The sequence below is a fragment of the Phaethon aethereus genome (genome assembly GCF_964289735.1).
Source record: "Phaethon aethereus genome assembly, chromosome: W".
Lineage (NCBI taxonomy): Eukaryota > Metazoa > Chordata > Aves > Phaethontiformes > Phaethontidae > Phaethon > Phaethon aethereus.
Window position 1 is genome coordinate 40,488,733 of NC_138581.1, and position 26,283 is coordinate 40,515,015.

Genomic DNA, 26,283 nt, shown 5'->3' on the forward strand with positions numbered 1-26,283 from the left:
AGTCCAAACATGAACCCAAAACCAACATGCCCACTAAACCATGTCCTGAAGTGCCACGTCTACACGTTTTTTGAACAAATCCAGTGATGATGACTTCACCACCTGCCTGGGCAGCCTATTCCAATGTTTGACCACTTGCTCAGCAAAGACATTTTTCCTAATATCTATTCAAAACCTCCCCTGGCACAACTTGAAGCCATTTCCTCTCATTATATCACTGGTTACTTGAGAGAAGAGACCAACACCCACCTCAAACAACCCCCTTGCAGGCAGCTGTAGAGAACAATAAGGTCTCCCCTCAGCCTCCTCTTCTCCAGACTGAACAAGTCCAGTTCCCTCAGCTGCTCCTCGTAAGACTTGTGATCCAGACCCCTCACCAGCTTTGTTGCCCTTCTCTGGACACGCTCCAGCACCTCAACGTCATTCTTGTAGTGAGGGGCTCAAAACTGAACACAGTATTCAAGGTGCGGCCTCACCAGTGCCCAGTACAGGGGCACGATCACTTCCCTACTACGGCTGGCCACACTATTTCTGATACAGGCCAGGATGCTGTTGGCCTTCCTGGCCACCTGGGCACACTGCTGGCTCATGTTCAGCTGGCTATCAACCAGCACCCCCAGGTCCCTTTCCGCTGGGCAGCTCTCCAGCCACAACTCCCCAAGCCTGTAGCCTTCCATGGGGTTGTTGTGACCCAAGTGCAGGACGTGGCACTTGGCCTTGTTAAACCTCATAAAACGGAGCCCATCGATCCAGCCTGTCCAGATCCCTCTGCAGAGCCTTCCTGCCCACCAGCAGATCAACACTCCCACTCAGCTTGGTGTCATCTGCAAACTTACTGACGGAGCACACAATCCCCTCATCCAGATCATCAATAAAGATATTGAACAAGACCGGCCCCAAAACTGAGCCCTGGGGAACACCAGTTGTGACCGGCTGTCAACTGGATTTAACTCCATTCACCACAATTCCCTGGGCTTGGCCGTCAAGCCAGTTCTTTACCCAGCGAAGAGTAAACCTGTCTAAGCCACGAGCCACCAGTTTCTCCAGGAGAATGCTGTGGGAGACTCTGTCAAAGGCTTTACTAAACTCCAGGTAGACAACATGCACAGCCTTTCCCTCATCCACTAGGTGGGTCACCTGGTCATAGAAAGAGATCAAGTTGGTCAAGCAGGACCTGCCTTTCATGAACCCATGCCGGCTGGGCCTGATCCCTTGGTTGTCTTGCACATGCCCTGTGAGTACCTTCAAGATCAACCTCTCCATAATCTTCCCCGGTACCGAGGTCAGGCTGACAGGCCTGTAGTTCCTGGGATCCTCCTTCCAGCCCTTCTTGCAGATGGGTGTCACAGTGGCAATCCTCCAGTCATCTGGGACCTCCCCTGTTAACCAGGACCTCTAATAAATGATGGAGAGTGGCTTAGCAATCCCCTCCGCCAGCTCCCTCAGCACTCTTGGGTGGATCCCATCAGGCCCCATAGACTTGTGGGTGTCCAGGTGGCGTAGCAGGTCCTTAACTGCTTCCTCCCACATTATGGGCTGGTTATTGTGCTCTCCATCCCTATCTTCCAGCTCAGGGGGGCTGAATGCCCTGTGGATACCTGGACTGGCTATTAAAGACTGAGGCAAAGGCGGCATTAAGTACCTCAGCCTTGTCCTTGTCGACAATGTTCCCCGCCATATCCAGTAAGGGGTGGAGATTCTCTTTGCCTCTCTTTTTGTTGTTAATATATTTGTAGAAGCATTTTTTATTATCCTTTACAGCTGTGGCCAGATTGATCTCTAGCTGGGCTTTTGCCTTTCTAATTTTGTCCCTGCTTGACCTAACGAGATCCTTGTACTCTTCGTGAGTTGCCTGCCCCTTCTTCCAGAGGTGATAAACTCTCCTCTTTTCCCTGAGTCCCAGCAAAATCTCCCTGTTCAGCCAGGCCGGTCGCCTTCCCCGCCAGCTCTTCTTACGGCACATGGGGACCGCCAGCTCCTGCGCCTTTAAGATTACCTTCTTGAAGAATGTCCAGCCTTCCTGGACCCCTTTGTCCTTCAGGACTGTCTCCCAAGGGACTCTCTCAACCAGTGACCTGAACAGGCCAAAGTCTGCCCTCCGGAAGTCCATGGTAGCAGTTTTGCTGACCCCTCTCCTTACTTCCCTCACAACTGAGAATTCTATCATGTCGTGGTCGCTAAGCCCAAGATGGCCTCCGACCACCACATCTCTCACCAGTCTTTCTCTGTTCGTAAACAGCAGGTCCAGCAAGGCACCTCCCCTGGTGGGCTCGCTCACCAGCTGTGTCAGGAAGTTATCCTCCACACACTCTAGGAACCTCTCAGATTGTTTCCTCTCTGCCGTGTTATTCTTCCAGCAGATGTCCGGTAGGTTGAAGTCCCCCACAAAAACAAGGGCCAGCGAATGCAAGACTTCAACACTTCTTTCTGAGCTTTCATCTACTTAATCATACTTTGAAATAATTTGTCCAAATTCCTTTTCTAATTCTCTTTAAAAAAAGATCATTGGCAATACTGTCAATTGCAAATATACTACAACTTTGTTTATGCACGTTCATGTTTTTTAGGACACATACATACGCACCTCACCAAGCAATGATGAATTTCAGAAACACCACAGAAAAAAACTGTCTTTTAAAACCAGAAACATATCATAGAACAAAATACTGAGTTTACAAGAGATAGACCACTAGTTTACCCATCGGCGCATCAAATTCTAAAAACCTATATCTCTACTTGTCCTGTGTCAAAATAATATATATGTCAAATAATATAATCATATAAACACATTCTCAACTCCCCCCCCAACCACTGTTAGTCTTCTACAAGGCTCTTGAGAAAATCTAGATAACAACATAACCCAAAGAATAATACACTGTGGGGCAGCCTGTAAGGCCTCTTCTTGGCAACAAGGCCTGGATAACAACCATGGATAAGATAGGGATGTGAGTGTAACAGTGGGTGTGAATGGGACACCGACAACTGAGAGGGCATTTGCCTCAAACTGATAACAATGAAGAAGATAATGACCATCAGATGGATTAAACAGTAACCAGGGAATTACAAAAGAGACTTGGCAGGAAGTGTGTGTGTGGGAAGTGTCAGCTTAAAAAAGTAGAAAAGCAACAGTAAAATACTGCAAATGTGGAAAAAGAAATGGCAACAGAGAAACAGTGAAACTGTGTTTGATGCTGCCAGAAGTGTCCCTGCTGGCATTGCAACCTCCACCTAGGCATAGAAAGGCAGCCTCCTCCCTCATGAGTAGCCTGCATCCAGCTACTGGGCTGGCAGTACAGGGTGTACCAAGTAGGGGTTCACCCCTCAGGGGTGCAAAGGTGACCTCTTGGGGGGCTTTTCTCACTGGCATGTGTATTAGCAGATTGCAGGGAGAAGCATGGGCATACCTAAAGCTGCAGCACCCACATATTCCACGAGGGGTGTGCAAGTAGGGTAACCCACACTACCAGAGGGGGAGGTCTGCTTGTACCCTACACAAGCCGGGGAGGGGGGGGCAGGGGGGTGTTAACTCTGTGTGTGCGTGTGTAATTAGTTTAGGAGAAGCAACAGAAGCAGATTTAGAAACATGTAAGTGTTTATTAACATCTTGTAGGTGTTTAGTATTGTGGTTTATCTCTTGTATTATTGATATGGATTCTGAATGTATACTTCAATCATTGCTGTTTAATCATGTATTGTTAATAAACCAATAAAACATGTTGAACCTCATTTGATTAAATCATGTGAGTTGAAAAGTTTTTCCCTGCAACAATCCACAAAGTTTAATTTATCAAAACTAACAGAACTATTCCCTAAAGGCAGACATTGGTTTATGTGGCAGAATAGCATTCAAACCCATGAAGAAAACCATTGTTATCACAGATGAAGACTGCCAGATTACTGGAAAACTGAACAGCACCAGAAAAGTACACCCCATTTAACTCCTATTTAAACAATGTTTAACATGCAAAGGTGTATAGTTTTTATTTGACAGCATAAGGCAAAACAAAGTCCCCTGCTTGGCACTAGAGGCTCTCTCGACAAGTGGTCATCGGCATCTCCCAGAAGAGGCCCAGCCATGGTCTCCACTCGGCTGAAAACCATCGCCAGAAGGAATGTGGTGTCCCAGACCGAACTCCTGCTCAAGCATGAGGCTGCCCAGGCTCCCAGCTGCAAAGAGCCCGTCACTTGTGCCGGAGGGCAGCAGAGACAACACCTGTGTGCGGTGCGACCAGGTGAGGGATCTGCTCAGCCTGGGGGCAGAGCTGAAAGAGGAGGTGGAGAGGTTGAGGAGCATCAGGGAGTCTGAGAGGGAGATAGATTGGTGGAGCCACACCCTGCCATCCCTGAGGCAGAGGCAGCTGGTGGAGGCTCCACAAGCAGCAGGGGATGCCCTGCCCTCTTGCTGCTGGGCAGAAGGAGGGGACCTAAGAGATGAGAGACAACAGAAACAGGTCCCTGCTCCAGGTGGCAGACGAATCCCCTCCCGGCCTCCCTGACTGTCCCAGCTGCCCTTACACAACAGGTATGGGGCTCTGGAACTTGAGGGCCAGGCACATCAGAACCTTGATGAAAGTCCATCCAGGGGGTTGCCTAGGGTGAGTCACCAGCCCCACGCATCCAGACATCCTCTGTTAAGAAAAAAAGAAGGGTAATTGTCATAGGCGACTCCCTTCTGAAGGGAACAGAGGGCCCAATATGCTGACCTGACCCAACCCACAGGGAAGTCTGCTGCCTCCCTGGGGCCCAGGTGAGCAATGTCACCAGGAAACTCCCTCGTCTGGTACAGCCCACTGATTACTACATGCTGCTGGTCATGCAGGTTGGCAGTGATGAGATAGTGCTAAGAAGTCTAAAAGCAATTACAAGGGACTTGAGACCACTGGGGCGACTGGTTGATGGATCAGGAGCACAGGTAGTGTCTTCCTCAATCCCTTCAGTGGGAGGGAGGAACGCTGAAAGGAACAGGAAAGTACATCTGATCAACACATGGCTCAGGGGCTGGTGCCGTAGGCAGAACTTTGTGGTTTTTGACCATGGGGCGGTTTACAATGCACCAGGGCTGCTGGCAGCAGATGGAGTTCAGCTATCTCCAAGGGGGAAAAGGATTCTTGCTTATGAGCTGGCAGGCCTCATCGAGAGGGCTTTAAACCAGATTCAAAGGGGGAAGGGGATAAAACCAGGCTCACTAGAGATGAGCCATGGGGTGGCATGCCGGAGTTGAGGGTGAAATCGATAGCCCAGCTCAAGTGCATCTATACCAATGCACATAGCATGGGCACCAAACAGGAGGAGCTGGAAGCCATTGTGCAGCGGGACAGCTATGACTTAGTCGCCATGACAGAAAGACGGTGGGATGACTCTCATGACTGGAGTGCTGCAATGGATGGCTATAAGCTCTTCCAAAGGGATAGGCAAGAAAGGAGAGGTGGTGGGGTGGCTCTGTATGTTAGGGAGTTTTTTGATTGTATAGAAATCAACGATTGTGATGACAAGGATGAGTGCTTATGGGTAAGGATGAGGGGGAAAGCAAACAAGGCAGAAATCCTGCTGGGAGTCTGTTATAGACCACCCAACCACGATGAAGAGGCAGATGAAGGATTCTACAAGTGACTGGCAGAAGTCTCACAATCGCGAGCCCTTGTTCTTGTGGGGGACTTCAATCTACCGGACATCTGCTGGAAATATAACATGGCAGAGAGGAAACAGTCTAGGAGGTTCCTGGAGTGTGTGGAGGATAACTTCCTGACACAGCTGGTAAGGGAGCCTACCAGGGGAGGTGCCCCGCTTGACCTGTTGTATACGAACAGAGAAGGACTGCTGGGAGAGGTGATGGTCGGAGGCCGTCTTGGGCTTAGCAACCATGACATGATAGAATTCTGGATTCCGAGTGAAGTAAGGAGGGGGGGTCAACAAAACTGCTACCATGGACTTCCAGAGGGCATACTTTGGCCTGTTCAGGTCACTGGTTGAGAGAATCCCTTGGGAGATAGTCCTGAAGGGCAAAAGGGTCCAGGAAGGCTGGACAGTCTTCAAGAGGAAAATCTTAAAGGCACAGGAGCAGGCGGTCCCCATGTGCCGTAAGAAGAGCTGGCGGGGAAGACGAGCGGCCTGGCTGAACAGGGAGATTTTACTGGGACTCAGGAAAAAAAGAGAGTTTATCACCTGTGGAAGAAGGGGCAGGCAACTCAAGAAGGGTACAAGGATCTCGTTAGGTCATGCAGAGAGACTATTAGAAAGGCAAAAGCCCAGCTAGAGCTCAATCTGGCCACAGTCATAAGGGATAACAAAAATTGTTTTTACAAATATATTAACAAAAAGAGAGCCAAAGAGAATCTCCATCCTTTATTGGATGTGGGGGGGAACATTGTCACCAAGGATGAGAAAAAGGCTGAGGTACTTAATGCCGCCTTTGCCTCAGTCTTTAATAGCCAGTCCAGGTATCCGCAGGGTATTCAGCCCCCTGAGCTGGAAGATGGGGATGGAGAGGAGAAGAAACCCCCCATAATGTGGGAGGAAGCAGTTAAGGACCTGCTATGCCACCTGGACACCCACAAGTCTATGGGGCCTGATGGGATCCACCCAAGAGTGCTGAGGGAGCTGGCGGAGGGGATTGCTAAGCCACTCTCCATCATTTATCAGCAGTCCTGGTTAACAGGGGAGGTCCCAGATGACTGGAGGCTTGCCAATGTGACACCCATCTGCAAGAAGGGCTGGAAGGAGGATCCCAGGAACTACAGGCCTGTCAGCCTGACCTTGGTACCCGGGAAGATTATGGGGATGTTCATCCTGAGAGTGCTCACAGGGCATATGAAGGACAGCCAAGGGATCAGGCCCAGCCAGCATGGGTTCATGAAAGGCAGGTCCTTCTTGAACAACCTGATCTCCTTCTCCTTCCACGTGACTCGCCTAGTGGATGAGGGAAAGGCTGTGGATGTTGTCTACCTGGACTTCAGTAAAGCTTTTGACAGCGTCTCCCACAGCATTCTCCTGCAGAAACTGGCAGCTCACAGCTTAGACAGGTGCATTCTTTATTGGGAATAGAACCAGCTAGATGGCCGAGCCCAGAGAGTTGTGGTGAATGGAATTAAATCCAGTAGGCAGCCGGTCACAAGCGGTGTTCCCCAGGGCTCAGTTCTGGGTCGAGTCTTGTTCAATGTCTTTACAGATGATCTGGATGAGGGGATCGAGTGCTCCGTCAGTAAGTTTGCAGATGACACCAAGTTGGGTGTGAGTGTGGATCTGCTGGAGGGTAGGAGGGCTCTGCAGAGGGATCTGGACAGGCTGGATGGATGGGCTGAGGTCAACTGTATGAGGTTTAATAAGGCCAAGTGCCGGGTCCTGCACTTTGGCCACAACAACCCCATGCAACGCTACAGGCTTGGGGAGGAGTGGCTGGAAAGCTGCCTGGCAGAAAAGGACCTGGGGGTGCTGGTTGACAGCCGGCTGAACATGAGCCGGCAGTGTGCCCAGGTGGCCAAGAAGGCCAACAGCATCCTGGCTTGTATCAGAAATAGCGTGGCCAGCCGGAGTAGGGCAGTGATCATGCCCCTGTGCTCAGCACTGGTGAGGCCGCACCTTGAATACTGTGTTCAGTTTTGGGCCCCTCACTACAAGAACAACATTAAGTTGATGGAGCGTGTCCAGAGAAGAGCAATGGAGCTGGTGAGGGGTCTGGAGCATAAGTCTTCTGAGGAGCATCTGAGGGAACTGGGGTTGTTCAGTCTGGAGGCTGAGGGGAGACCTCATCGCTCTCTACAACTACCTGAAAGGGGGTTGTGGTGACAAGGGTGTTGGTCTCTTCTCCCAAGTAACTAGCAATGGGACGAGAGGAAATGGCCTCAAGTTGCGCCAGGGGAGGTTTAGACTAGATATTAGGAAAAATTTCTTTACTGAGAAACTGGTCAATCATTGGAACAGGCTGCCCAGGGAGGTGGTGGAGTCACCATCACTGGAAGTATTCAAAAAATCGTGTGGATGTGGCGCTTTGCGACTGTCCTGGTTTCAGCCAGGATAGAGCTGGTTTTCTTCACAGAAGCTATCGTGGGACTATGTTTTGGATTTGGGATGAGAAAACGTTGATAACGTGCTGATGTTTTGAGCTGTTGCTAAGCAGTCAAGGACAGTCCAGCTTCTCGTGCTGACCTGCTATCAAGAAGGCTGGGGGTGCAGGGGAAGCTGGGAGGGGGCACAGCCAGGACAGCTGACCCAGGCTGGCCAAAGAGATATTCCATACCATATGATGTCATGCCCAGTACATAAACTGGAGTTGGCCGGGGGGCGAAAATCGCTGCTCGGGGACGGGCTATCGATCGCCAGGTGGTGAGCATTTGCTGTATTAGGCATCACTTGTTCTTGTACATTCCTTTGTTGGTGTTATTATTATTTTCATTGTTGTTTCCTTCTCTCTTGCTGTCCTATTAAACTATTTTTATCTCAACCCATGAGTTTTTTCCCAATTCTCTCCCCAGTACCACTGGGGGAGGGGGGAGTGAGCGAGCAGCTGCGTGGTGCTTAGTTGCTAGCTGAGGCTAAACCACGACAGGGACATGGTTTAGTGGTCATGGTGGTATTGGGTTGATGGTTGGACTTGATCTTAAAGGTCTTTTCCAACCTTAATGGTTCTGTGATTCTTTGAAAGTCCAAAACAAAGTCCTTTAACTTCTTGGATAAGGTTTGGAGAAGAAAGCTTAGAAGACTTGTAGTTCAGATTTAAACACATTTCAAACATTATGTTAAAAAGCATAGATGAACACAGATAACCATTGTGCCCTTGCAAAATAAGGAAGTCATTTCAAGCCCAGAACTCCACCTTCTTGCAGGTGTAGCTTAGATGAAAAGCACCATCTTTATTGACAGATCGCATAAAGTACTCTTCCCCCAAAGGTGTGGTGGTGGGTTAACCTCGGCTAAGGGCCAAATGCCCACCTAGCCACTCACTCGCTCCCCCTCGTCAGCAGAAGAAACTAGCAGGAGAAAGCTTGTAGGTTGAGATAAAGACAGGGAGATTGCTTACTAATTACGGTCACAGGCAAAACAGACTCAAATTGGGGAAAATTAATTTAATTTATTGCCGATTAAAATATTCAGGTGGTGAGAAACAAAGACAAACATTAAAACAACACCTTTCCTCACCCCTTTCTCATGCCCAGCTTTACTTCTTCACTCCAGACTCCCCCTCCCCCCCAAGCAGCACAGTACATAAGTTTCTCTCTGCTGCTCCTTCCTTCTCACACTTTTCCCCATAATAAAGCTAAGAATACCTTCTTGCCTGTGGCAAACAATCTCCATAAAAGCTTTATCTTATGTAACTCTAGAACAGAGGAAAGGCTATGCCCCATTAAATGCTCTGGAACTCTGAAATATGCAAAATACATACTTTAATTTCCCAGATCTTCTAATACACCAGAAACATAAACACTTGCTGTCCAACTTTGATATCTAAATTAATTTTCCAGTCTTAGCTCACAACAGTCAATGAGACCTCCACAAAGAATATACAGTACTAGTCAGCTTAGTTAGATGGCACATATTTGTGCCATGAGCTCCTTGGCGCAGATATGATATCACCCTCAGAAGAAAAAATGAAAGCCTACAACTTCGTGGTTGGTGATCAATGACTAGAACAAAGAGGCTTAGCTAGTCTCCTGCAGTCCTGTCATTCACAAGAAACCAAAACAGGTGCTTAAAGTATAGGCTACACGGGAGACAAAGACAGACCAAAAATACAGTAGCATAAAAAGTAAGGAAGTAACTGAAGAGGAAAGGAAAAACATACCTTAATTAGTGAATTCCAGCAACTTTGACTTACTTTACAAAGGGACCTTACAAAAAAATTTCACAAGCACCCTTCTTGAAGGATCAGTGTCTCTGTCAGGAGTTGCTCAGATGGCCTTTATATCTCATAGGAATGCAGGCAGATCCTTCCAATTTGGAATGGGTACTGCATAGAAGACACAAATACCACACTGAGCAAGTTTTTCAGCCAAGAGGGAGTAAGTTGAATAGAATAGTAAGGATTGATACCATGTGAAGAGCTAGAAATACTTTGAAAATGGAAGTAGCCAAAAGAGAGGCCTTGAACAGTATTTACAAAATGCCCACTTCAGAGAGATTTTTAACAACTCTACCAAGGAAATAAGCATCTAAATTCCTCTACCTGCAGAAAGTATTTTTATTTGGCCTTCAAGACAAGAAGAAAATGAAAGTAGGTAAGGTACAACTCAATGGAGGCAACATACAACAAAATAACATACAACAGTTACCATGACAGGAGACAGTCAGTTGCTGACATCTCCACTGCAATCTGCTACAGAAGACCAGCCAGCATTGACCTCTTTGAGGAATCCTTTTGGTTAAATAGCAAGCGCTGAGCAACCTTCCCCAGTATTAGACCTTAGCTCAATGTTTGATAAAAATACTAAAAAACAATACACACTAAAAACAACACACTGAAAAGCCTGCAGTCATCCTTATTTCAGATATGGGCATATTACTGTGCAACTGCCACATGCATGTATGAAAACTCTCTAAGGTCTTCAGACATGGCCAGAAGATATAATTGAGTTCAAAGCACTCCTGATGCAACACCCACAGCAAAGAACCTCAGTGTCTGTACCTTGATCAGTCATAAGTTTTAAACAGAAACAGAAAAGATGCTGTGTACCTCTATTAGATATGCTGAAAGAATTTGAAAAACACAGCAGGTTTACTCCACAGCCACACTGTTGTACACTGTTTTGGTTGCAATGCTGTTTGGGTACCTATACTGAGTAGTCTCAGAAGAGGTTTTTGGGAAATTGTGGTTGGTAGGATACTCATTCTGCAATGACAGTGGGCTGCAAACACTACTAAGGCTTAGAACATATCAATTCTGATATGTTAGTAGTTGGGCTCCAGTCCCTTGCTCAATTTCACTCCAGTTGCTGTTACTTTGGCTGCCTCAAGAACCATCATGGCAATCTGCTGAAAAAGCAGGAAACAAAAGCTCTCAGGTGTTTAAAACCCTGAAAAAAATATTCAGGAACATCTACAACAATGCTCTAAATCCAAGAGATAAAAGAAATTGAGCAATGTCATAGTAGAATCATAGAATAGTTGAGGTTGGAAGGGACCTCTGGAGGTCATCTGGTCCAATACCCCTGCTCAAGCAGAGCCACCTAGGGCCAGCTGCCCGGGACCACATCCAGACAGCTTTTGAATATCTCCAAGAAGGGAGACTCCACAACCCCACTGTCACCGAAATCGAGAATAAACCTCGTAACACCAATGTAGTGTTAAAAGGCAGGCATTCTTTATTCACGGCACCAGGAACACGGGGAATAGTTTTCCCAAATCATGTTCGTTCAATCAGTCTAAGAAACATTCTTTTATAGATACACAAATACATATTCATTATCCTCTATACAACGATTGGTTAAAAATTCTTCGCCTAACATGTAAATGACTACGCATGCTCACTATAACTTTCTAAGAATTTACTTCCTTGATCTTTTGGGTCGGAGGGTTTCTTGAGTGGGTGGTCTCCGAGTCGGTGGTCGCGATCTCCCCCTGCCGGAATTACCTTTCCCTCTAAGTTAATTTAAACTTGGCAACACTAAATAGAACTTCATGGGCCATTGGTACAATAAGTAATTATTCATTCCAAAGTCTTTGTTTCAAGACAGAAAAATTGCCTTCACTATGTTATACTACACCATTCAGACTAGTACACTGTTCTCTATTTGCTATCAAAGAACGAGACATACTACTCTTAATTCTGATCTTATACAATTACAATGTTACATACTGATTAGATCCTTGATGTTTAAATCAAGATGGAAAGGGTTGGGTGGACTTCTGAGCAGCATTGCTGGTGCATAATGTTCTTATGTTTACATCTATATAACCTTATTCTAATTCCCACCACCTCGGTTACACCACTGGGCAATCCCTTCCAGTGCTCGGTCATCCCCACAGTAAAAAAAGTGTTTCCTGATATTCAGATGGAACCTCCTGTGTTTCAACTTGTGCCTATTGTCTCTTGTTCTGTCACTGGGCACCAATGAAAAGAGCCTGGCTCCATCTTGTTTTCACCCTCCCTTCAGGTATTTATATACATCAATAAGATCCCCCTGAGCCTTCTCTTCTCTAGGCTAAACAGTCCCAGCAATCTCAGTCTTTCCTCATAGGACAGATACTCCAGTCCCTTAATCATCTTTGTGGCCCTTTGTTGGACTGTCTCCAGTAGCTCCATATCTCTCTTGCACTGGGGCACCCAGATCTGGACACAGTATTCCAGGTGAGGCTTCACCAGTGCTGAGTAGAGGGGAAGGATCACCTCCCTCGACCTGCTGGCAATGCTCCTCCTAATGAAGCCCAGGATACCTTTTGCCCTCTTTGCGGCAAGGGCACATTGCTGGCTCATGTTCAACTTGGTGTCCACCAGGACCCCCAGGTCCTTTTCTGCCAAGCTGCTTTCCAGCTGGGTGGCCCCCAGCATGTACTGGTGCCTGGGGTTGTTCCTCCCCAGGTGCAGGGCTTTGCCCTTCCCCTTGCTGAACTGCATGAGGTTCCTGTCAGCCCATTTCTCCAGCCTGTCGAAGTCCCTCTAGATGACAGCATGACCCTCTGGCATATCAGCCACTCTTCCCAGTTTTGTGTCATCAGCAAACTTGCTGAGGGTACACTCTTCTCCATCATCCAGACCATTAATGAAGATGTTAACAGAATCACAAAATGGTTGAGACTATCACAGAACCCAAATAATAAACTTTAACATAACCCAAAACGGTGAGGGGAGTATGTAGTCGGCAGGATTGCCATGGATAAATTGCTGCAAAAATATGACTGTGCCCCTTCCCAAGCTGGGAAGGAGTGGGCCCAACAATTTTGGAAGGACAAAAAGAAAGTGATAGAGCATATTGAGCAGTGTCAAGCTGCACAAAAGGTTAGAGTGAAAAAAAGTAGAAGGGTTATTGGTGCGATTTTAGGAACTTGTTTATCTTGCGCGCAACAAGAAGCTAAGGAAGCCTCTGCTCCCACAGTAGTTTCTAATGGGGAATACAAAGCTTTGAAATCAGAAAATGAGGTGTTAAAATCATCATTAGCTTTTGAAAGGGAGACAGGAGAAAAATTAGGACTCCAAGTTGATAAACTTTTGAGTGAAAACGGTAAGCTTGTGAAGGAAAAGAGTAAACTTATAAAGGCACGTGAAAATCTTGTGTGCCAAAATAGAAATCTTAATCAGCTGTTAGACAAGGTGTGTCAGCTGTTAGATAAAATACCATCTTGTGCTCCAGTCACACAGATTTGCAGGTTAATATGTAAATTGGACACTGAAACTGGAAGCAGATTTGTGGAGTTTTGTAACAGCGACAAAGAGACTGGAGAAACCTCTAATCCTGACTCTCAACTGGTCCCCTTAAGACCCTTGATTAAGACTGAGACTGTTGTTAACAACGATGATGAGGTCTACACTACTGTGCGCACGATTCCGTGGTCACCAGCAGAGTTGATAAAAATACAGGAAAAATTCTCAAGGCGACCAAGAGAGTCAGAGGTTGAGTATTTGTGGCGAGTTTCCCTTGAGGGAGGAGACCGGATTATGTTGAATAAGGAAGAAGCAGGAGGCTTTTGGGGACCAGGAGTGTTTTTAACCACCAACCCAGGGGAGCATAGTTATTCTTTGACCTCACGGGTTGCATTTTGGGCAGGCGGCATAGATCCCCAGCTGAGGGGAGAGCCAATAGAAATTAAAGCCACAGGCTATTCTGATCTGGACGAGGCAGTACAGAAAGCAGCCTGCATCCAAGCGATGTATGACAGGAATCAGCTTTTAAAATTACCGATGTTAGCCCCAGTCGACCCAGCATGATTTACCCCCGTTATTCGTGGTCTCCCTGATGGCCTCAAGATGTATGTAACAAACACCCAGGATCGTATACAAACCACTATCAATGACGCTGGTCGCAGTCGAAAGAACCAGGGTCAAATTACTAACATACCCACCTGGAGTAGCTTTATACAAGACCTAGATAAGTACGGACGCCGAATGGGTTGGATCGGATCGTCCGGTGGAAAACCCCCAGAATATGCCCAGCGAGTTTGTCAAGTACACACCCCCAAACATAAATCAGATTGGAAGTTTAGGCGTAAAGTCCTGGATGTGGAAGTGCCCCCATATTTTTGCGCGGTACCTCTACAGAGGGTCTCCGTACATTAATCCAATCTCTAAACAAAAAGAATGAATTAGCTGTGGAAAATCCTACAGCTCAACCATCCCCATCCCACAAGGAAAGTGTACCTTCTGCACCAGAATGTAATCCAACTGATACGGCAGAAGTCCAGCAAAAAAAAAAAAAAACACCAAAAAAACCCACCAAAAAAAAACACCACAAAAAAACTCTATCCCCAGGGAGGGCAGTGAGCCACCCTCCCCAGTAGGTATTAGCAATTCAATGGCTGTCAGTTAAGAATTCTGAACCTGTTATTGCCGTCCCCGTGGGACCCCAGAAAATACTGGTAAATTTTCTCATTGATACCAGAACCCAAATGTCAGTAGTCACCAAAAAAAACCAGCTCAAACCCTAAATATCAGAGTCAGTCGACACAGGGTTAAATTTACAGGAATAGAAGGTGTGGTAAAGGAATACCCCGCTGCCAAGATTTCCCTCTGGTTGCCAGGGGAACAGAGGTTAACGAGGGCAGAGGTACTGGTAGGTGCTGCACACACTGACATTCTAGGATTTGACATGCTGCGTGAGCAGATGTGGAAACTCCCGGACGGGACTGTGTGGAGTTTTGCAGGCACCAATGTTCGGCAGTACCCGCTGCCAGCAGCAGTGCTGGCGAGAATCGACGGGGTGGTAACAGAATTGGAAAAAGATATCATTCAAATTGGACCAGTACCAATGGTACTGACCACCCCTAAAAATTCCTACATATGGGAAGCCAAAGATTGTTCAGGAAAAGCACACCGGATCAACACCCGGTGAATTTCACCCTCTTTTTAACCCTGCCGGTTAAGTAAGACCGAGCATATTTTCTTTTTTCTCATGTGTTCACAGGAATCCCGAATGAACAACATGAAACCACAATCCAATGGATGAAATTAGTGATGTAGCATTTTACCTTAATTTTAATACAATTTCTCTTAACTTGTAATTCGAGATACCTAAAATAACCGTTGTCCCAAACATACGTCAAGTATAATGAAATTGTGAGAACACAGATCATTCCAGGAAATTTAACTTTAGCTACTGTAGTCATGCATGGGGCCAAGGTGTTTTCAAAACACGAGTGGAACCAAACCAAAGAACTATGACACCGAGTGTTACAAAATAATTAAACCAAATTCAGATTGTTGGTACAACTTTACCTTTGTTAAACCTGTAATTGTATACTGTCACAAAGATACAAACTTGTTATTTGAATTTATGATTGATAAAACATCTGTGCCAATTGGGAAGAATACGCAGGTCAACAATAAGTGTTGTTTAATAAACAAATTAAAACACCCCTTACAATCTTCTCTTTCAACCCTGAGAAATAACCAATGGCTTGTGTCAGATCTGTTACCTCAGTGGGGAGAAACAAACAAAAAGGATCACCAGTTGATTGTGGAAGCACTTGATCAAACCCAAAGTAATATTTCTCTAGCCCTTAGTTGCATCTAAGCTCAGCTATGGATGCAATCAACGGCAGCTGCAATTATACGAGAAGGTGAAGAAGGCATCTTACCCACTGAAATTCAAAAAGTAATTTGGGATAACGCTGCTGAATTTGAGAAAGAATTCCAATCCTGGTGGTACCTAGTTAACTTCACCTACAGCCCTATTGACGACAAAGCCACAGCTTTTGTGCTGACGATACGCAATGCTTTGGTATATACCATATACCCAATCATTGCGCTGGGAATAAGTCTACATGAAACTGTACTTTACCCCATAGAGCATAGAGTGTGGGCTCAGCAAAACAAAGATAAATGGCAAACTATTGATGTTGATGCATGTACCATGTGAGAACAACAAGGGTTCATCTGTGAAAGTAACACCATCAAAGCCCAAGACATCTGTCTCGATACTGAACAAAACATTTGTCATTTTGAAATACATCTCAATGAAACCTTAGAAACAGTACTCATATATAGGGAAAGGATGTATTTGTCTTAGAACTACATATAATTTTTGATTGTAGATGATATTATCATAGATACCAGTAGTCATTCTAATATTTGTGTTTGTAATTTTACTAACATTAGAGGATGTGACTTCAACTATTCGATACCTGTCGTGACTTACCACTTGTTACAATCCAACTACACGCTATTTTGAGATCTGTTACCTGTTAGTATTGGGATGAATCTCACATTAGTGAGAAAACTCCTACAACACGAAGACTTAAAGGCATTGTTAAAACAAGTGCGAGAAAATAGACAAAAGACTCTAGTTACTGTCCACTACGATGTCAAAGAGATACACCAGGCACCGGAAAGAGTGAAGAAAGATGGAGAACACAAATGGTGGGACACTCTTTTTGGATGATCACCAACTGCTACGGGACTCTTCAATAAGATGTTACATCCTATCATTGTTTTGTTACTATTTAATGTATTGTGTTTTATCTTAATAATCATCTTATATGTTAAATTTTGGAAATGTTTAACTTATCCAGTACCCCCACAGGATATATATGTACTGGACAATCCTTGCAATAAGAATGTATGTGACACTCCCCATCTATTCTAAAAAGAAAAGAATCGTGAAGCTTGAGTGACTATAGTCACGGGGTGGATAATGTGGAGTAATCGCTGAGGGGCAATTTGGAAACTTACCCTCTAAGAACAGCATTGAAACAGGGTGGAACGTAGCGCTAGTGTACAATGAGTCTGTACCATGGCAATTCCCTAGGCAACCCTAGATGTTGGCAACATCAGGGGAACTTGGTGTGCTGACTCTGGGAGAAATTGCATGGAGGGTGGAGCGGAGTGGAGACATCGCGGCCACGCTCTGTGAACAAGGGAATCTAAAGGTACACAGTGTGTACATTAATAAGCTGCACGTGCGATGCCCTGGGTCAGTGACCTGTCAACTTTGATGAAGTGCTGTACTCTGAGCGAACTTTGCTTATTATAATATCATTATAATACTAAAACGCACACCCCTCTCAAAAGTTACCCACCTCCCAAGGTGCGACCACTCCTCAATGAGCTTGCGCACTGAATTTTTCCTAGTCTGTACCTTTAAACGCGAAGCGAGAGAATTCTGAACCAATCCTGATAAAGGTATGTATGACTAGAGTCACTCAAGCTCCACCTGCAAAGTAAAACACTATAAAATAATGTGAAAAGAGCTGGATGTCAGGGAAGATACCATCACTCCTGACTTTTAGGATCCGCCGACGGGCTGACCCTCTCTTCCCCCCCATTGGGACGCCTTTGGGTAAGATTTGAACACTCGGCTATCCCGAGTGGATCCGCGGGAATTTTAGGAATCTCTAGAGTTGTTTCATCACCCCACGTGTGTGTAACCCGACCGTAATCAATTTAGTGCACTTGCTTGCAAACAGTGAATTTATCACCGGCAATCCAAAAGAACTTGTGCATCTGTTGCTTCAATAAATCGCACTATTGATTGACTCAGCCATGTGTGTGTTGTCCCTGAACGCGACTGTACCTCTGAGTGCGGTCGTGTGAGTTCAGGAGGTGTCTGGCTGAGCAGGTAGTGTGATGTTAGTAGTGCATCCAGACCCGTGAGAGTCCAACGAAAAGGGGTTGGGCGCGACCGGATTACTAACGCTGATTTTGGGCATCCGCCTCTTAACGCAACAGAGTATTAAAAAATAAACCCAAAACACTTATAGGTAAAGTGGCTTGCTCTGGTTTAAAGATATCAAATATAGTAATCTCAGACATGCAATATATGAGACTTGAGGACTATATTTCTATCAAAAGCACAGGTTGTCAGAGAGGAGCAATTTCTGGTCCCCCTACATCAATGGCTGCAACACAGTTTAGGTTAAACAGTTTCTCAGACCTCTTTGCAAAGCCTTATCTCCTCAACACGTTGACAAACCAGTTGAAGTACTTCACTATGGATGTGAATTGCTTTTACAAGCTATCCAGGAGGTTAAACCAGTTCTTAAGAACAAACAATTTTTCCAGCACAATAGATCTCAGATGACCAGTCTTTTCTAAATTGTAACAGCTCTTTTGACATCTAAATGAGCAGTTTACCAAGAATCATTATGGGGCTTGAGGGAAGAGCTAGACAAAGAAAAGCTTTATTTATTTATATTACCCATTTCACCTGAGACTAAAAAAACCCTCAAGGTCTCTTTTGCAAGTTTCTCGTGTTGCAATTTAAGGGGAGATGCATCCCAGATGATCAAGTGTAAAACCAGCTCAGCCAAAACAGTTTTTAAATCCAGGTAGGGCCAGAACAAAAGCTAATTCTGAATCACCTTTTTTTTTTTTTTTAATTGAACTCAGCTATTTTCAAAGCCACATTCACACAAAAATATTGAAATGGCTAAAATAGCAAAAAACACCCCACACATTCACCTAAGAAACACAACTGTGTTGATTAATTCTAATGCCTTTTAAGAATTATTTACCAATATTTCTGCTAACCAAAAACAGAAGCAGCAAGGTCAGCATGCAAAGAATGGGGGAAAAAATGTAAAGGGCATAGATTAGTTGGAATATTTAAATAAATGGTCTATAGGATGCTAGACTTCAGGGACACTGCTTAGTCCATCTCTATGGACCACTCCTACAGAGGTGGACGAGGATCCATCTGCACAGATGCAATTTCATGATCAAGGAGTGTAAATACTACTCCTTAAGAATGATCACATGTCCAAGTACATAATTCCTACAGATGGACAATGCCATAGAGCAGAATTAACATTTCAAACTTTCCCATTCTTTCCTGTTCCTTGTCCCAAGGTGATTTTTCTTAACGGTTCAGATTTGTAAAAAAAGTTCAAAAGTAACAATAAAGTTTACCACTGAACAAACTGATTGCCTCATCTTTAAATTTGAAACATGGCAGGGACAATCACTAGTTCGTTCCAATACTTTTCAGCGCCATGCAAGGAAGAAAAAAATATATATTTTTTCCTAATGGTTCACAAGCAGATTTCACAGAATCACAGAATCACTAGGTTGGAAAGGACCTTCAAGATCATCAAGTCCAACCATTAATCCAGCGTCACCATGTTCCCTAAACCATGTCCTGAAGCGCCACATCCACACGTTTTTTGAACACTTCCAGAGATGGCGACTCTACTACCTCCCTGGGCAGCCTGTTCCAATGCCTGACCACCCACTCGGTGAAGAAATTTTTCCTAATATCCAATCTAAACCTCCCCTGGCGCAACTTGAGGCCATTTCCTCTTGTCCTATCGCTGCTTACTTGGGAGAAGAGGCCAACACCCTCGTCGCCACAACCCCCTTTCAGGCAGTTGTAGAGAGCGATGAGGTCTCCCCTCAGCCTCCTCTTCTCCAGACTAATCAACCCCAGTTCCCTCAGCCGATCCTCATGAGACTTGTGCTCCAGACCCCTCACCAGATTCGTTGCCCTTCTCTGGACACACTCCAGCACCTCAACATCCTTCTTGTAGTGAGGGGCCCAAAAGTGAACACAGTATTCAAGGTGCGGCCTCACCAGTGCCGAGTACAGGGGCACAATCACTTCCCTACTCCTGTTGGCCACACTATTCCTGATACAGGCCAGGACGCTGTTGGCCTTCTTGGCCACCTGGGCACACTGCCGGCTCATGTTCAGCCGGCTGTCAACCAGCACCCCCAGGTCCCTTTCCGCCGGGCTGCTCTCTAGCCACTCCTCCCCAAGCCTGTAGCGTTGCATGGGGTTGTTGTGACCCAAGTGCAGGACCCGGCACTTGGCCTTATTAAACCTCATACAGTTGACCTCTGCCCATCGATCCAGCCTGTCCAGATCCCTCTGCAGAGCCCTCCTACCCTCCAGCAGATCAACACTCCCACCCAACTTGGTGTCATCTGCAAACATACTGAGGGAGCCCTCGATTCCCTCATCCAGATCATCTGTAAAGATATTGAACAAGACTGGCCCCAGAACTGAGCCCTGGGGAACACCGCTTGTGACCGGCTGCCAGACGGATTTAACATCGTTCACCACAACTCTCTGGGCTCGGTCGTCCAGCCAGTTCTTTACCCAGCGAAGAGTAAACCTGTCTAAGCCACGAGCCGCCAGTTTCTCCAGGAGAATGCTGTGGGAGACGCTGTCAAAGGCTTTACTAAAGTCCAGGCAGACAACATCCACAGCCTTTCCCTCATCCACTAGGCGGGTCACCTGGTCATAGAAGGAGATCACGTTGGTCAAGCAGGACCTGCCTTGCATGAACCCATGCTGGCTGGTCCTGATCCCTTGGTTGTCCTGCAGATGCCCTGTGAGCACTCTCAAGACCAACCGCTCCATAATGTTCCCCGGTACAGAGGTCAGGCTGACAGGCCTGTAGTTCCCAGGATCCTCCTTCTGGCCTTTCTTGTAGATGGGCGTCACATTGGCAAGCCTCCAGTCTTCTGGGACCTCCCCTGTTAACCAGGACTGATGATAAATGATGGAGAGTGGCTTGGCAAGCTCCTTTGCCAGCTCTCTCAGTACTCTCGGGTGGATCCCATCAGGCCCCATAGACTTGTGGGTGTCCAGGTGGTTTAACATGTCCTTGACTGCTTCCTCCTGGATTATGAGGAGTATACTGTGCTCTCCATCTCCATCTTCCAGCTCAGGGGGCTGAATACCCTGTGGGTACCTGGACTGGCTATTAAAGACTGAGGCAAAGAAGGCATTAAGTACCTCAGCCTTGTCCTTGTCCTTGGAGACAATGTTCCCCGCCATATCCAGTAGGGGATGGAGATTCTCCTTGCCTCTCTTTTTGTTGTTAATATATTTGTAAAAACATTTTTTATTATCCTTTACGACTGTAGCCAGACTGAGCTCTATTTGGGCTTTTGCCTTTCTAATTTTGTCCCTGCTTGACCTAACGAGATCCTTGTACTCTTCGTGAGTTGCCTTCCCCTTCTTCCAGAGGTGATAAACTCTCCTCTTTTCCCTGAGTCCCAGCAAAATCTCCCTGTTCAGCCAGGCCGGTCGCCTTCCCCGCCAGCTCTTCTCACGGCACATGGGGACCGCCTGCTCCTTCACCTTTAAGACTTCCTTCTTGAAGAATGTCCAGCCTTCCTGGACCCCTTTGTCCTTCAGGACTGTCTCCCAAGGGACTCTCTCAACCAGTGACCTGAACAGGCCAAAGTCTGCCCTCCGGAAGTCCATGGTAGCAGTTTTGCTGACCCCTCTCCTTACTTCATTCACAACTGAGAATTCTATCATGTCGTGATCGCTAAGCCCAAGATGGTCTCCGACCACTGCATCTCTCACCAGTCCTTCTCTGTTTGTAAGCAGCAGGTCCAGCAAGGCACCTCCCCTAGTGGGCTCACTCACCAGCTGTGTCAGGAAGTTATCCTCCACACACTCTAGGAACCTCCCAGATTGTTTCCTCTCTGCCGTGTTATACTTCCAGCAGATGTCCGGTAGGTTGAAGTCCCCCACAAGAACAAGGGACAGCGAATGCGAGACTTCTGCCAGTCGCTTATAGAATGTCTCATCCGTCTCTTCATCCTGGTTGGGTGGTCTGTAACAGACTCCCAGCAGGATGTCTGCCTCATTGGCCTTCCCCCTCATCCTTACCCACAAGCACTCTACTTGGTCTTCACAAGCATTGATTTCTATGCAATCAAAACACTCCCTAACATACAGAGCCACCCCACCACATCTCCTTCCCTGCCTATCCCTTCGGAAGAGCTTATAGCCATCCATTGCAGCACTCCAGTCATGAGAAGCATCCCACCATGTTTCTGTGATGGCAACTACATCATAGCTGTCCCGCTGCACAATGGCTTAGTCTGGAGAGGAGGAGGCTGAGGGGAGACCTTATCGCTCTCTACAACTAGATAGATTGGTCCTCATCCCCTCCATAAACAAGAACCGTTATTTTACTTCATTTTTTATCAGCACTATCCCAACTTCCACTGGACCTGAGCACCTGCAGAAGTTAGAAGTTGAGCAAGACAACAGTCCTTTAGAATACATATAGGGCATTTTTTCATATAATATTTAGCTGTACAGAGAAGCCTTCCCTCCCCCAAATAAGCCTTTGCCTCTAACTATGCATTGTTAGTCCTCTAGCTAGTTAGCAAATACTTTAATGTTATGAAATATTTTAGTATTTCTGAATTTTATTTAAATTAGTTTAAAACCAAATTTGAACATCATATTTTAAATAACTGTCAGACTATTTCTAGTCCTAAAGTCTCTTTAAGAATTATTGATAGAGACTTTCATATAGCAGCTTTGCTCTAACAATACAACGATATTTTAATCAAACCTAAAATTGGATAAGAATTAGTATCAACAGATCAGATCACTCTTAACAGACCACTACGGTACAAGAGAAAAATAAATAATTACAATAGCTCATAAGGATACTGGTTGCATGCAGATGATGGGAAGCACAGCAAGAGTTAATTTGTAGATTATTTGTAAAGTTAACCAAGAAGCAATTTGGGACTGGGGGGAGGGGGGGAAGCAGGAAGCATACCTAAAACAAGTAAAGCAGGAGCACATGGACACTAGCAACAGGTGTCTTTCTATCACCCCTTTGTAAACCTTCCTTCCTTGTACCAGTCTTAAAAAAAGCCTCTCACTTGGCTTTTCTTTCCCAGCGTTCATATAAATGTATGCTTCCTCATGAAGCTCAGCAGTACTCTCATGTCTTCTCCAACATCTGCGGGGGAGGAGACGGAAAAAAATCATAGAGAGCAAAAAGGAGGACAAATAACAACCTTGGTTAAGACACAAGAATTAGCAGGAATGCAAAGGAGAGAGAGACCCTGGTGTAGCTAGGGCATAATATAAACATCTTGCCATAAAATTCAGTCTTGTGTACATTCCAAGCTACCCACTCCCTTTTAACAGGTATTGGATGTCCCTTCCTTATCCACTTCGATTTTCTCAGAGAAACCTAAATCATTTTCATACCCACAATAATTTTCATGAACTTCACAGCTTACTCCAGCTCCCACTTTTTACAGGCTAAGTTTCTAAAAGCCAAATGAGTTATTGTTGAGAATAAACAGAAATGTTCCACAATTTCATATAGTAGATATTTACTTGGCAATTTTCTTAATGTGTGTTTGGGAAGCCAATGATTCTAGACAGCTAAACCAGCAAGTCAACTGCTAATGAAATGGCAGTTTCACAATTACGTTAGTTACACAGGTATGTTCCATGTCTCAAAATGCAGAGTAGCTGCAAACACAGGTTCAACGTCCGCTAAGTTTTGGCTGTTCTGTGAGTAAAAGCACACCATGAAGCTACTGATGTATGCAGTCCAGGTCGAACGCAGACAACGGTTAAGAAACACAGCACAAGAACTTAGCAGCCACGAACAGGACAAGCACCAAGACATGAGAGGCCGGGGACACACAGTCAAAGCAATGGATAACAACCTGCCCACCGAGTCCACGCACGCGACAGGAAGGAAATACACACCAGACTCTCCGACACACTGAAACCTGCTTACTACTGTGCAGGCACGCACGGGGAGCAAGTCCCTTTGTTTTTCCCGGCAGAAGCAGAGTTAATGCTATGGAGACCTCTACACACGGAGGTTACACTCCCCATCCCGCCCTGGGGCTTTGGTCAGGCGGGGCAGGTCCACCGGGGCTCCGCCGACCCTAGAAGGACTCAAACGAAGTCTTTGTCCTAGAAGGACAAGCAAAGGTGTGTCCTGGGACGCAGGGACTGCGGTGACGGACAGAGACCCCGGAGCCACCCGTAGAGCCGCGGAGAGGAAGACCGGAGAGAGCGGACAAACGTGCACCACAACAGATGCCTCCAGCCAGACTACCCTGCTCCAGGCAAGGCGGCCTACTGGGCCCAGGTACTCACCCATGTAAGGAGGCTCTCCCCAAGCTCGGCCTGTTCTAGGCTTTCCACGTTGAACATAGTGGAGCACAGTGATCCTCCAGCCACCAAAGTAACTGTTATAGGCTAGATCAGTAGCCAAAGTGGTACTCGTCGCCTTTTCACTCTGTCTCAAGCCAGGCTGCAGTGCAGATATGTTACTACGACCTACCAAAATCTGCCCGCTGGTTCCGCCTCCGTCACTGCTACTACGTTACGCTAACGAGGGCGGGGCTAAAACTAGCAATTCAGTTTTTGCAGTACTCCACGGAGAGAGGGTTACTAATCGCTCTACTTAGGGAAAGGGAAGTTGGTGGCTCGGGATGTGGTATTGTCCGCTTGTTCGTTTGGAGGGTGAATGTCTTTTTCTCCGTTTACTGGGAAACCCTTTTCTTGGGCATGCGCCGTTTCTTTTTTTCCCGGTTTTGGGGGTAGGTTTGTCTGCCATTCCGCGCAAGTCCTGCTACTGTGGGGGCACTCGATTTGCTCTGAGGGGGCCCTTGTGGAATTGGTGTCCCGGAGCACCAACATCCTGTCCCCAGGCAGTCTCTGAACGCTGGTGGACTTCAGCTCTGTGGGGAAATGAAAGGGGTCCAGGCTTCTCAGGGAGGCCCCTAAAGGTGGATGGCACAGAGCACTCGCCACACTGTGCTAGGATGGCCTGGGCACCCTTGTGTTGACAAGTGTGAAAGGTGCACTGCTTGTGTCTGTATGGGCATTTCAGCTGAGATACTTATCTTATTGCATGCATATATTCTGCATAAGAGACCTTAGGAGGTCACTGGTGATATTTAACTGATATTGGAGCACATGCCTTAACAAAGATGATGCTATGGTTACTTTTTCTTTTATAGAGTTTGCAATGGCAGTTTTTGTTGATTAAAAAGTAAGTTCCTTAAGAGGGCTAGAAGTCCTCTGAAGAAGTCCTCCACAGGTTGACTTTACTTGCCTTATAGCTCTCCTTTGCTGTAGTCTTACAGTCTGAATGCATAAGTAGGAACTGATTTAGTGGGTCTCTGACAGGTTGCTCATAGGGTTAGGAGGGAATCTGTGCTATAACCTAACTTCCGATAATCTCCAACTTAAATAACATGGTTTTGTGAGGATACTGCACCCCAAAAAATTCACTTACTAGTAAGTAATATAGTTTGACTTGTGGAAGGAGTAGCCTTTAAAAGGAGGGGGGGTTTTCTCATCTGAAAAAGGTCATTAACTTTCTCTTAGTAAGATCCTGCTTATCCACTCTTAGATAGTTTGCTTTTCAAAAGGGGAGGGGTGTGTAAGGGCATGTGGAACATGAGTGCATCTGTTTTATAAGGTTATCCAAACAAGGACCTTTTCAATGCAAAAGTGTTGGGATCACCCTGCAAGGGCTCGACCTTAAGGAGAAGGAGCTGTGGCATTGATCTGCACGGCTCGACCTTAACGAGAAGGAGCTGTGGCACTGAGAAGCTGGTAAACAGCTGGACACCTGCAGGGCTCAGCCTTGAGGAGAAGGAGCTGTGGTAAACAACTAAGAGGAAGCAAAGGAGTGTGTGGACACCTGCAGGCAGCGAATCCTGACTGTGGAGAAATGCGTGGACTGTGTGTGGTAACCAACCAGGATCTATTTTGTGGCGCATGAAAGAGCTGTAACTGCATAAAAAGCGGACACTTGTAGCAAGAAAGGTCTTTGGCCTGAAACCCCGCCAGAGTCCGTGCTCTGTTACTCCACAAATGGCGCCCGAACAAGGACCTGAATCGTGGGAAGGGAATGACTGGTGGAGCGGACCAGAGAGCTGCAGGGGAAAATAGCAGCGGACCAGAGCTGCAGTCCGGACGAATAATCACCGAAGAGGTGAGCAGCTGGGGACGATAAGTAATGGGGTCGCAAATATCTTCAGAAGAAAAAGCAATCCTTTGTATTATAGTAAAAATTTTGAAGAAAAGGGGGATTACTTATGATGAACAAACTTTGCGATTATTGTTAGCATTTTTGAAGAGCCAGGGGCTAGCAGCAGACTCTGCAACAGTTTTTGAGCGAGATACTGGGACAAAGCCGGGAAATTGGTGTTTGACACAGCCTCCAAAGGGGATCATACGGCTGCGAAAGTGTTAACAACCCGGCGATTAGTTAACGACTCTATAAAGGCGATAAAATCAGAGCGGACGGCGGCTGCGGCAGCTGCCGCTGCCACAGCCCCGGGAGAGAAGGGAGGCCGAGCTGGGGATGATGAGAACGAGCGTCCCCCGCCCGCGCCCCCGCCCCCCCGCTAACGCAACCAATGGAGGTGCTGAGTCCTCCTTGGCCCCCGCCTCCTGA

At 46.3% G+C, this 26,283-nt stretch overlaps 1 protein-coding gene across 1 annotated transcript in view; it reads right to left on the reverse strand.

Moving 5' to 3' along the window:
- Nucleotides 1–24,023, reverse strand: part of LOC309415103 (protein Hook homolog 3-like) — a gene marked incomplete at both ends in the record, with an annotated part of 141,933 nt that extends 117,910 nt beyond the window's left edge. Inside the window, one exon of the mRNA XM_082012548.1 lies at nt 23,967–24,023. Within this exon, the coding sequence (XP_081868674.1) occupies nt 23,967–24,023 (57 nt within the window). The remainder of the gene's footprint in view (nt 1–23,966) is intronic.
- Between the last annotated feature and the right edge of the window lie 2,260 nt (nt 24,024–26,283).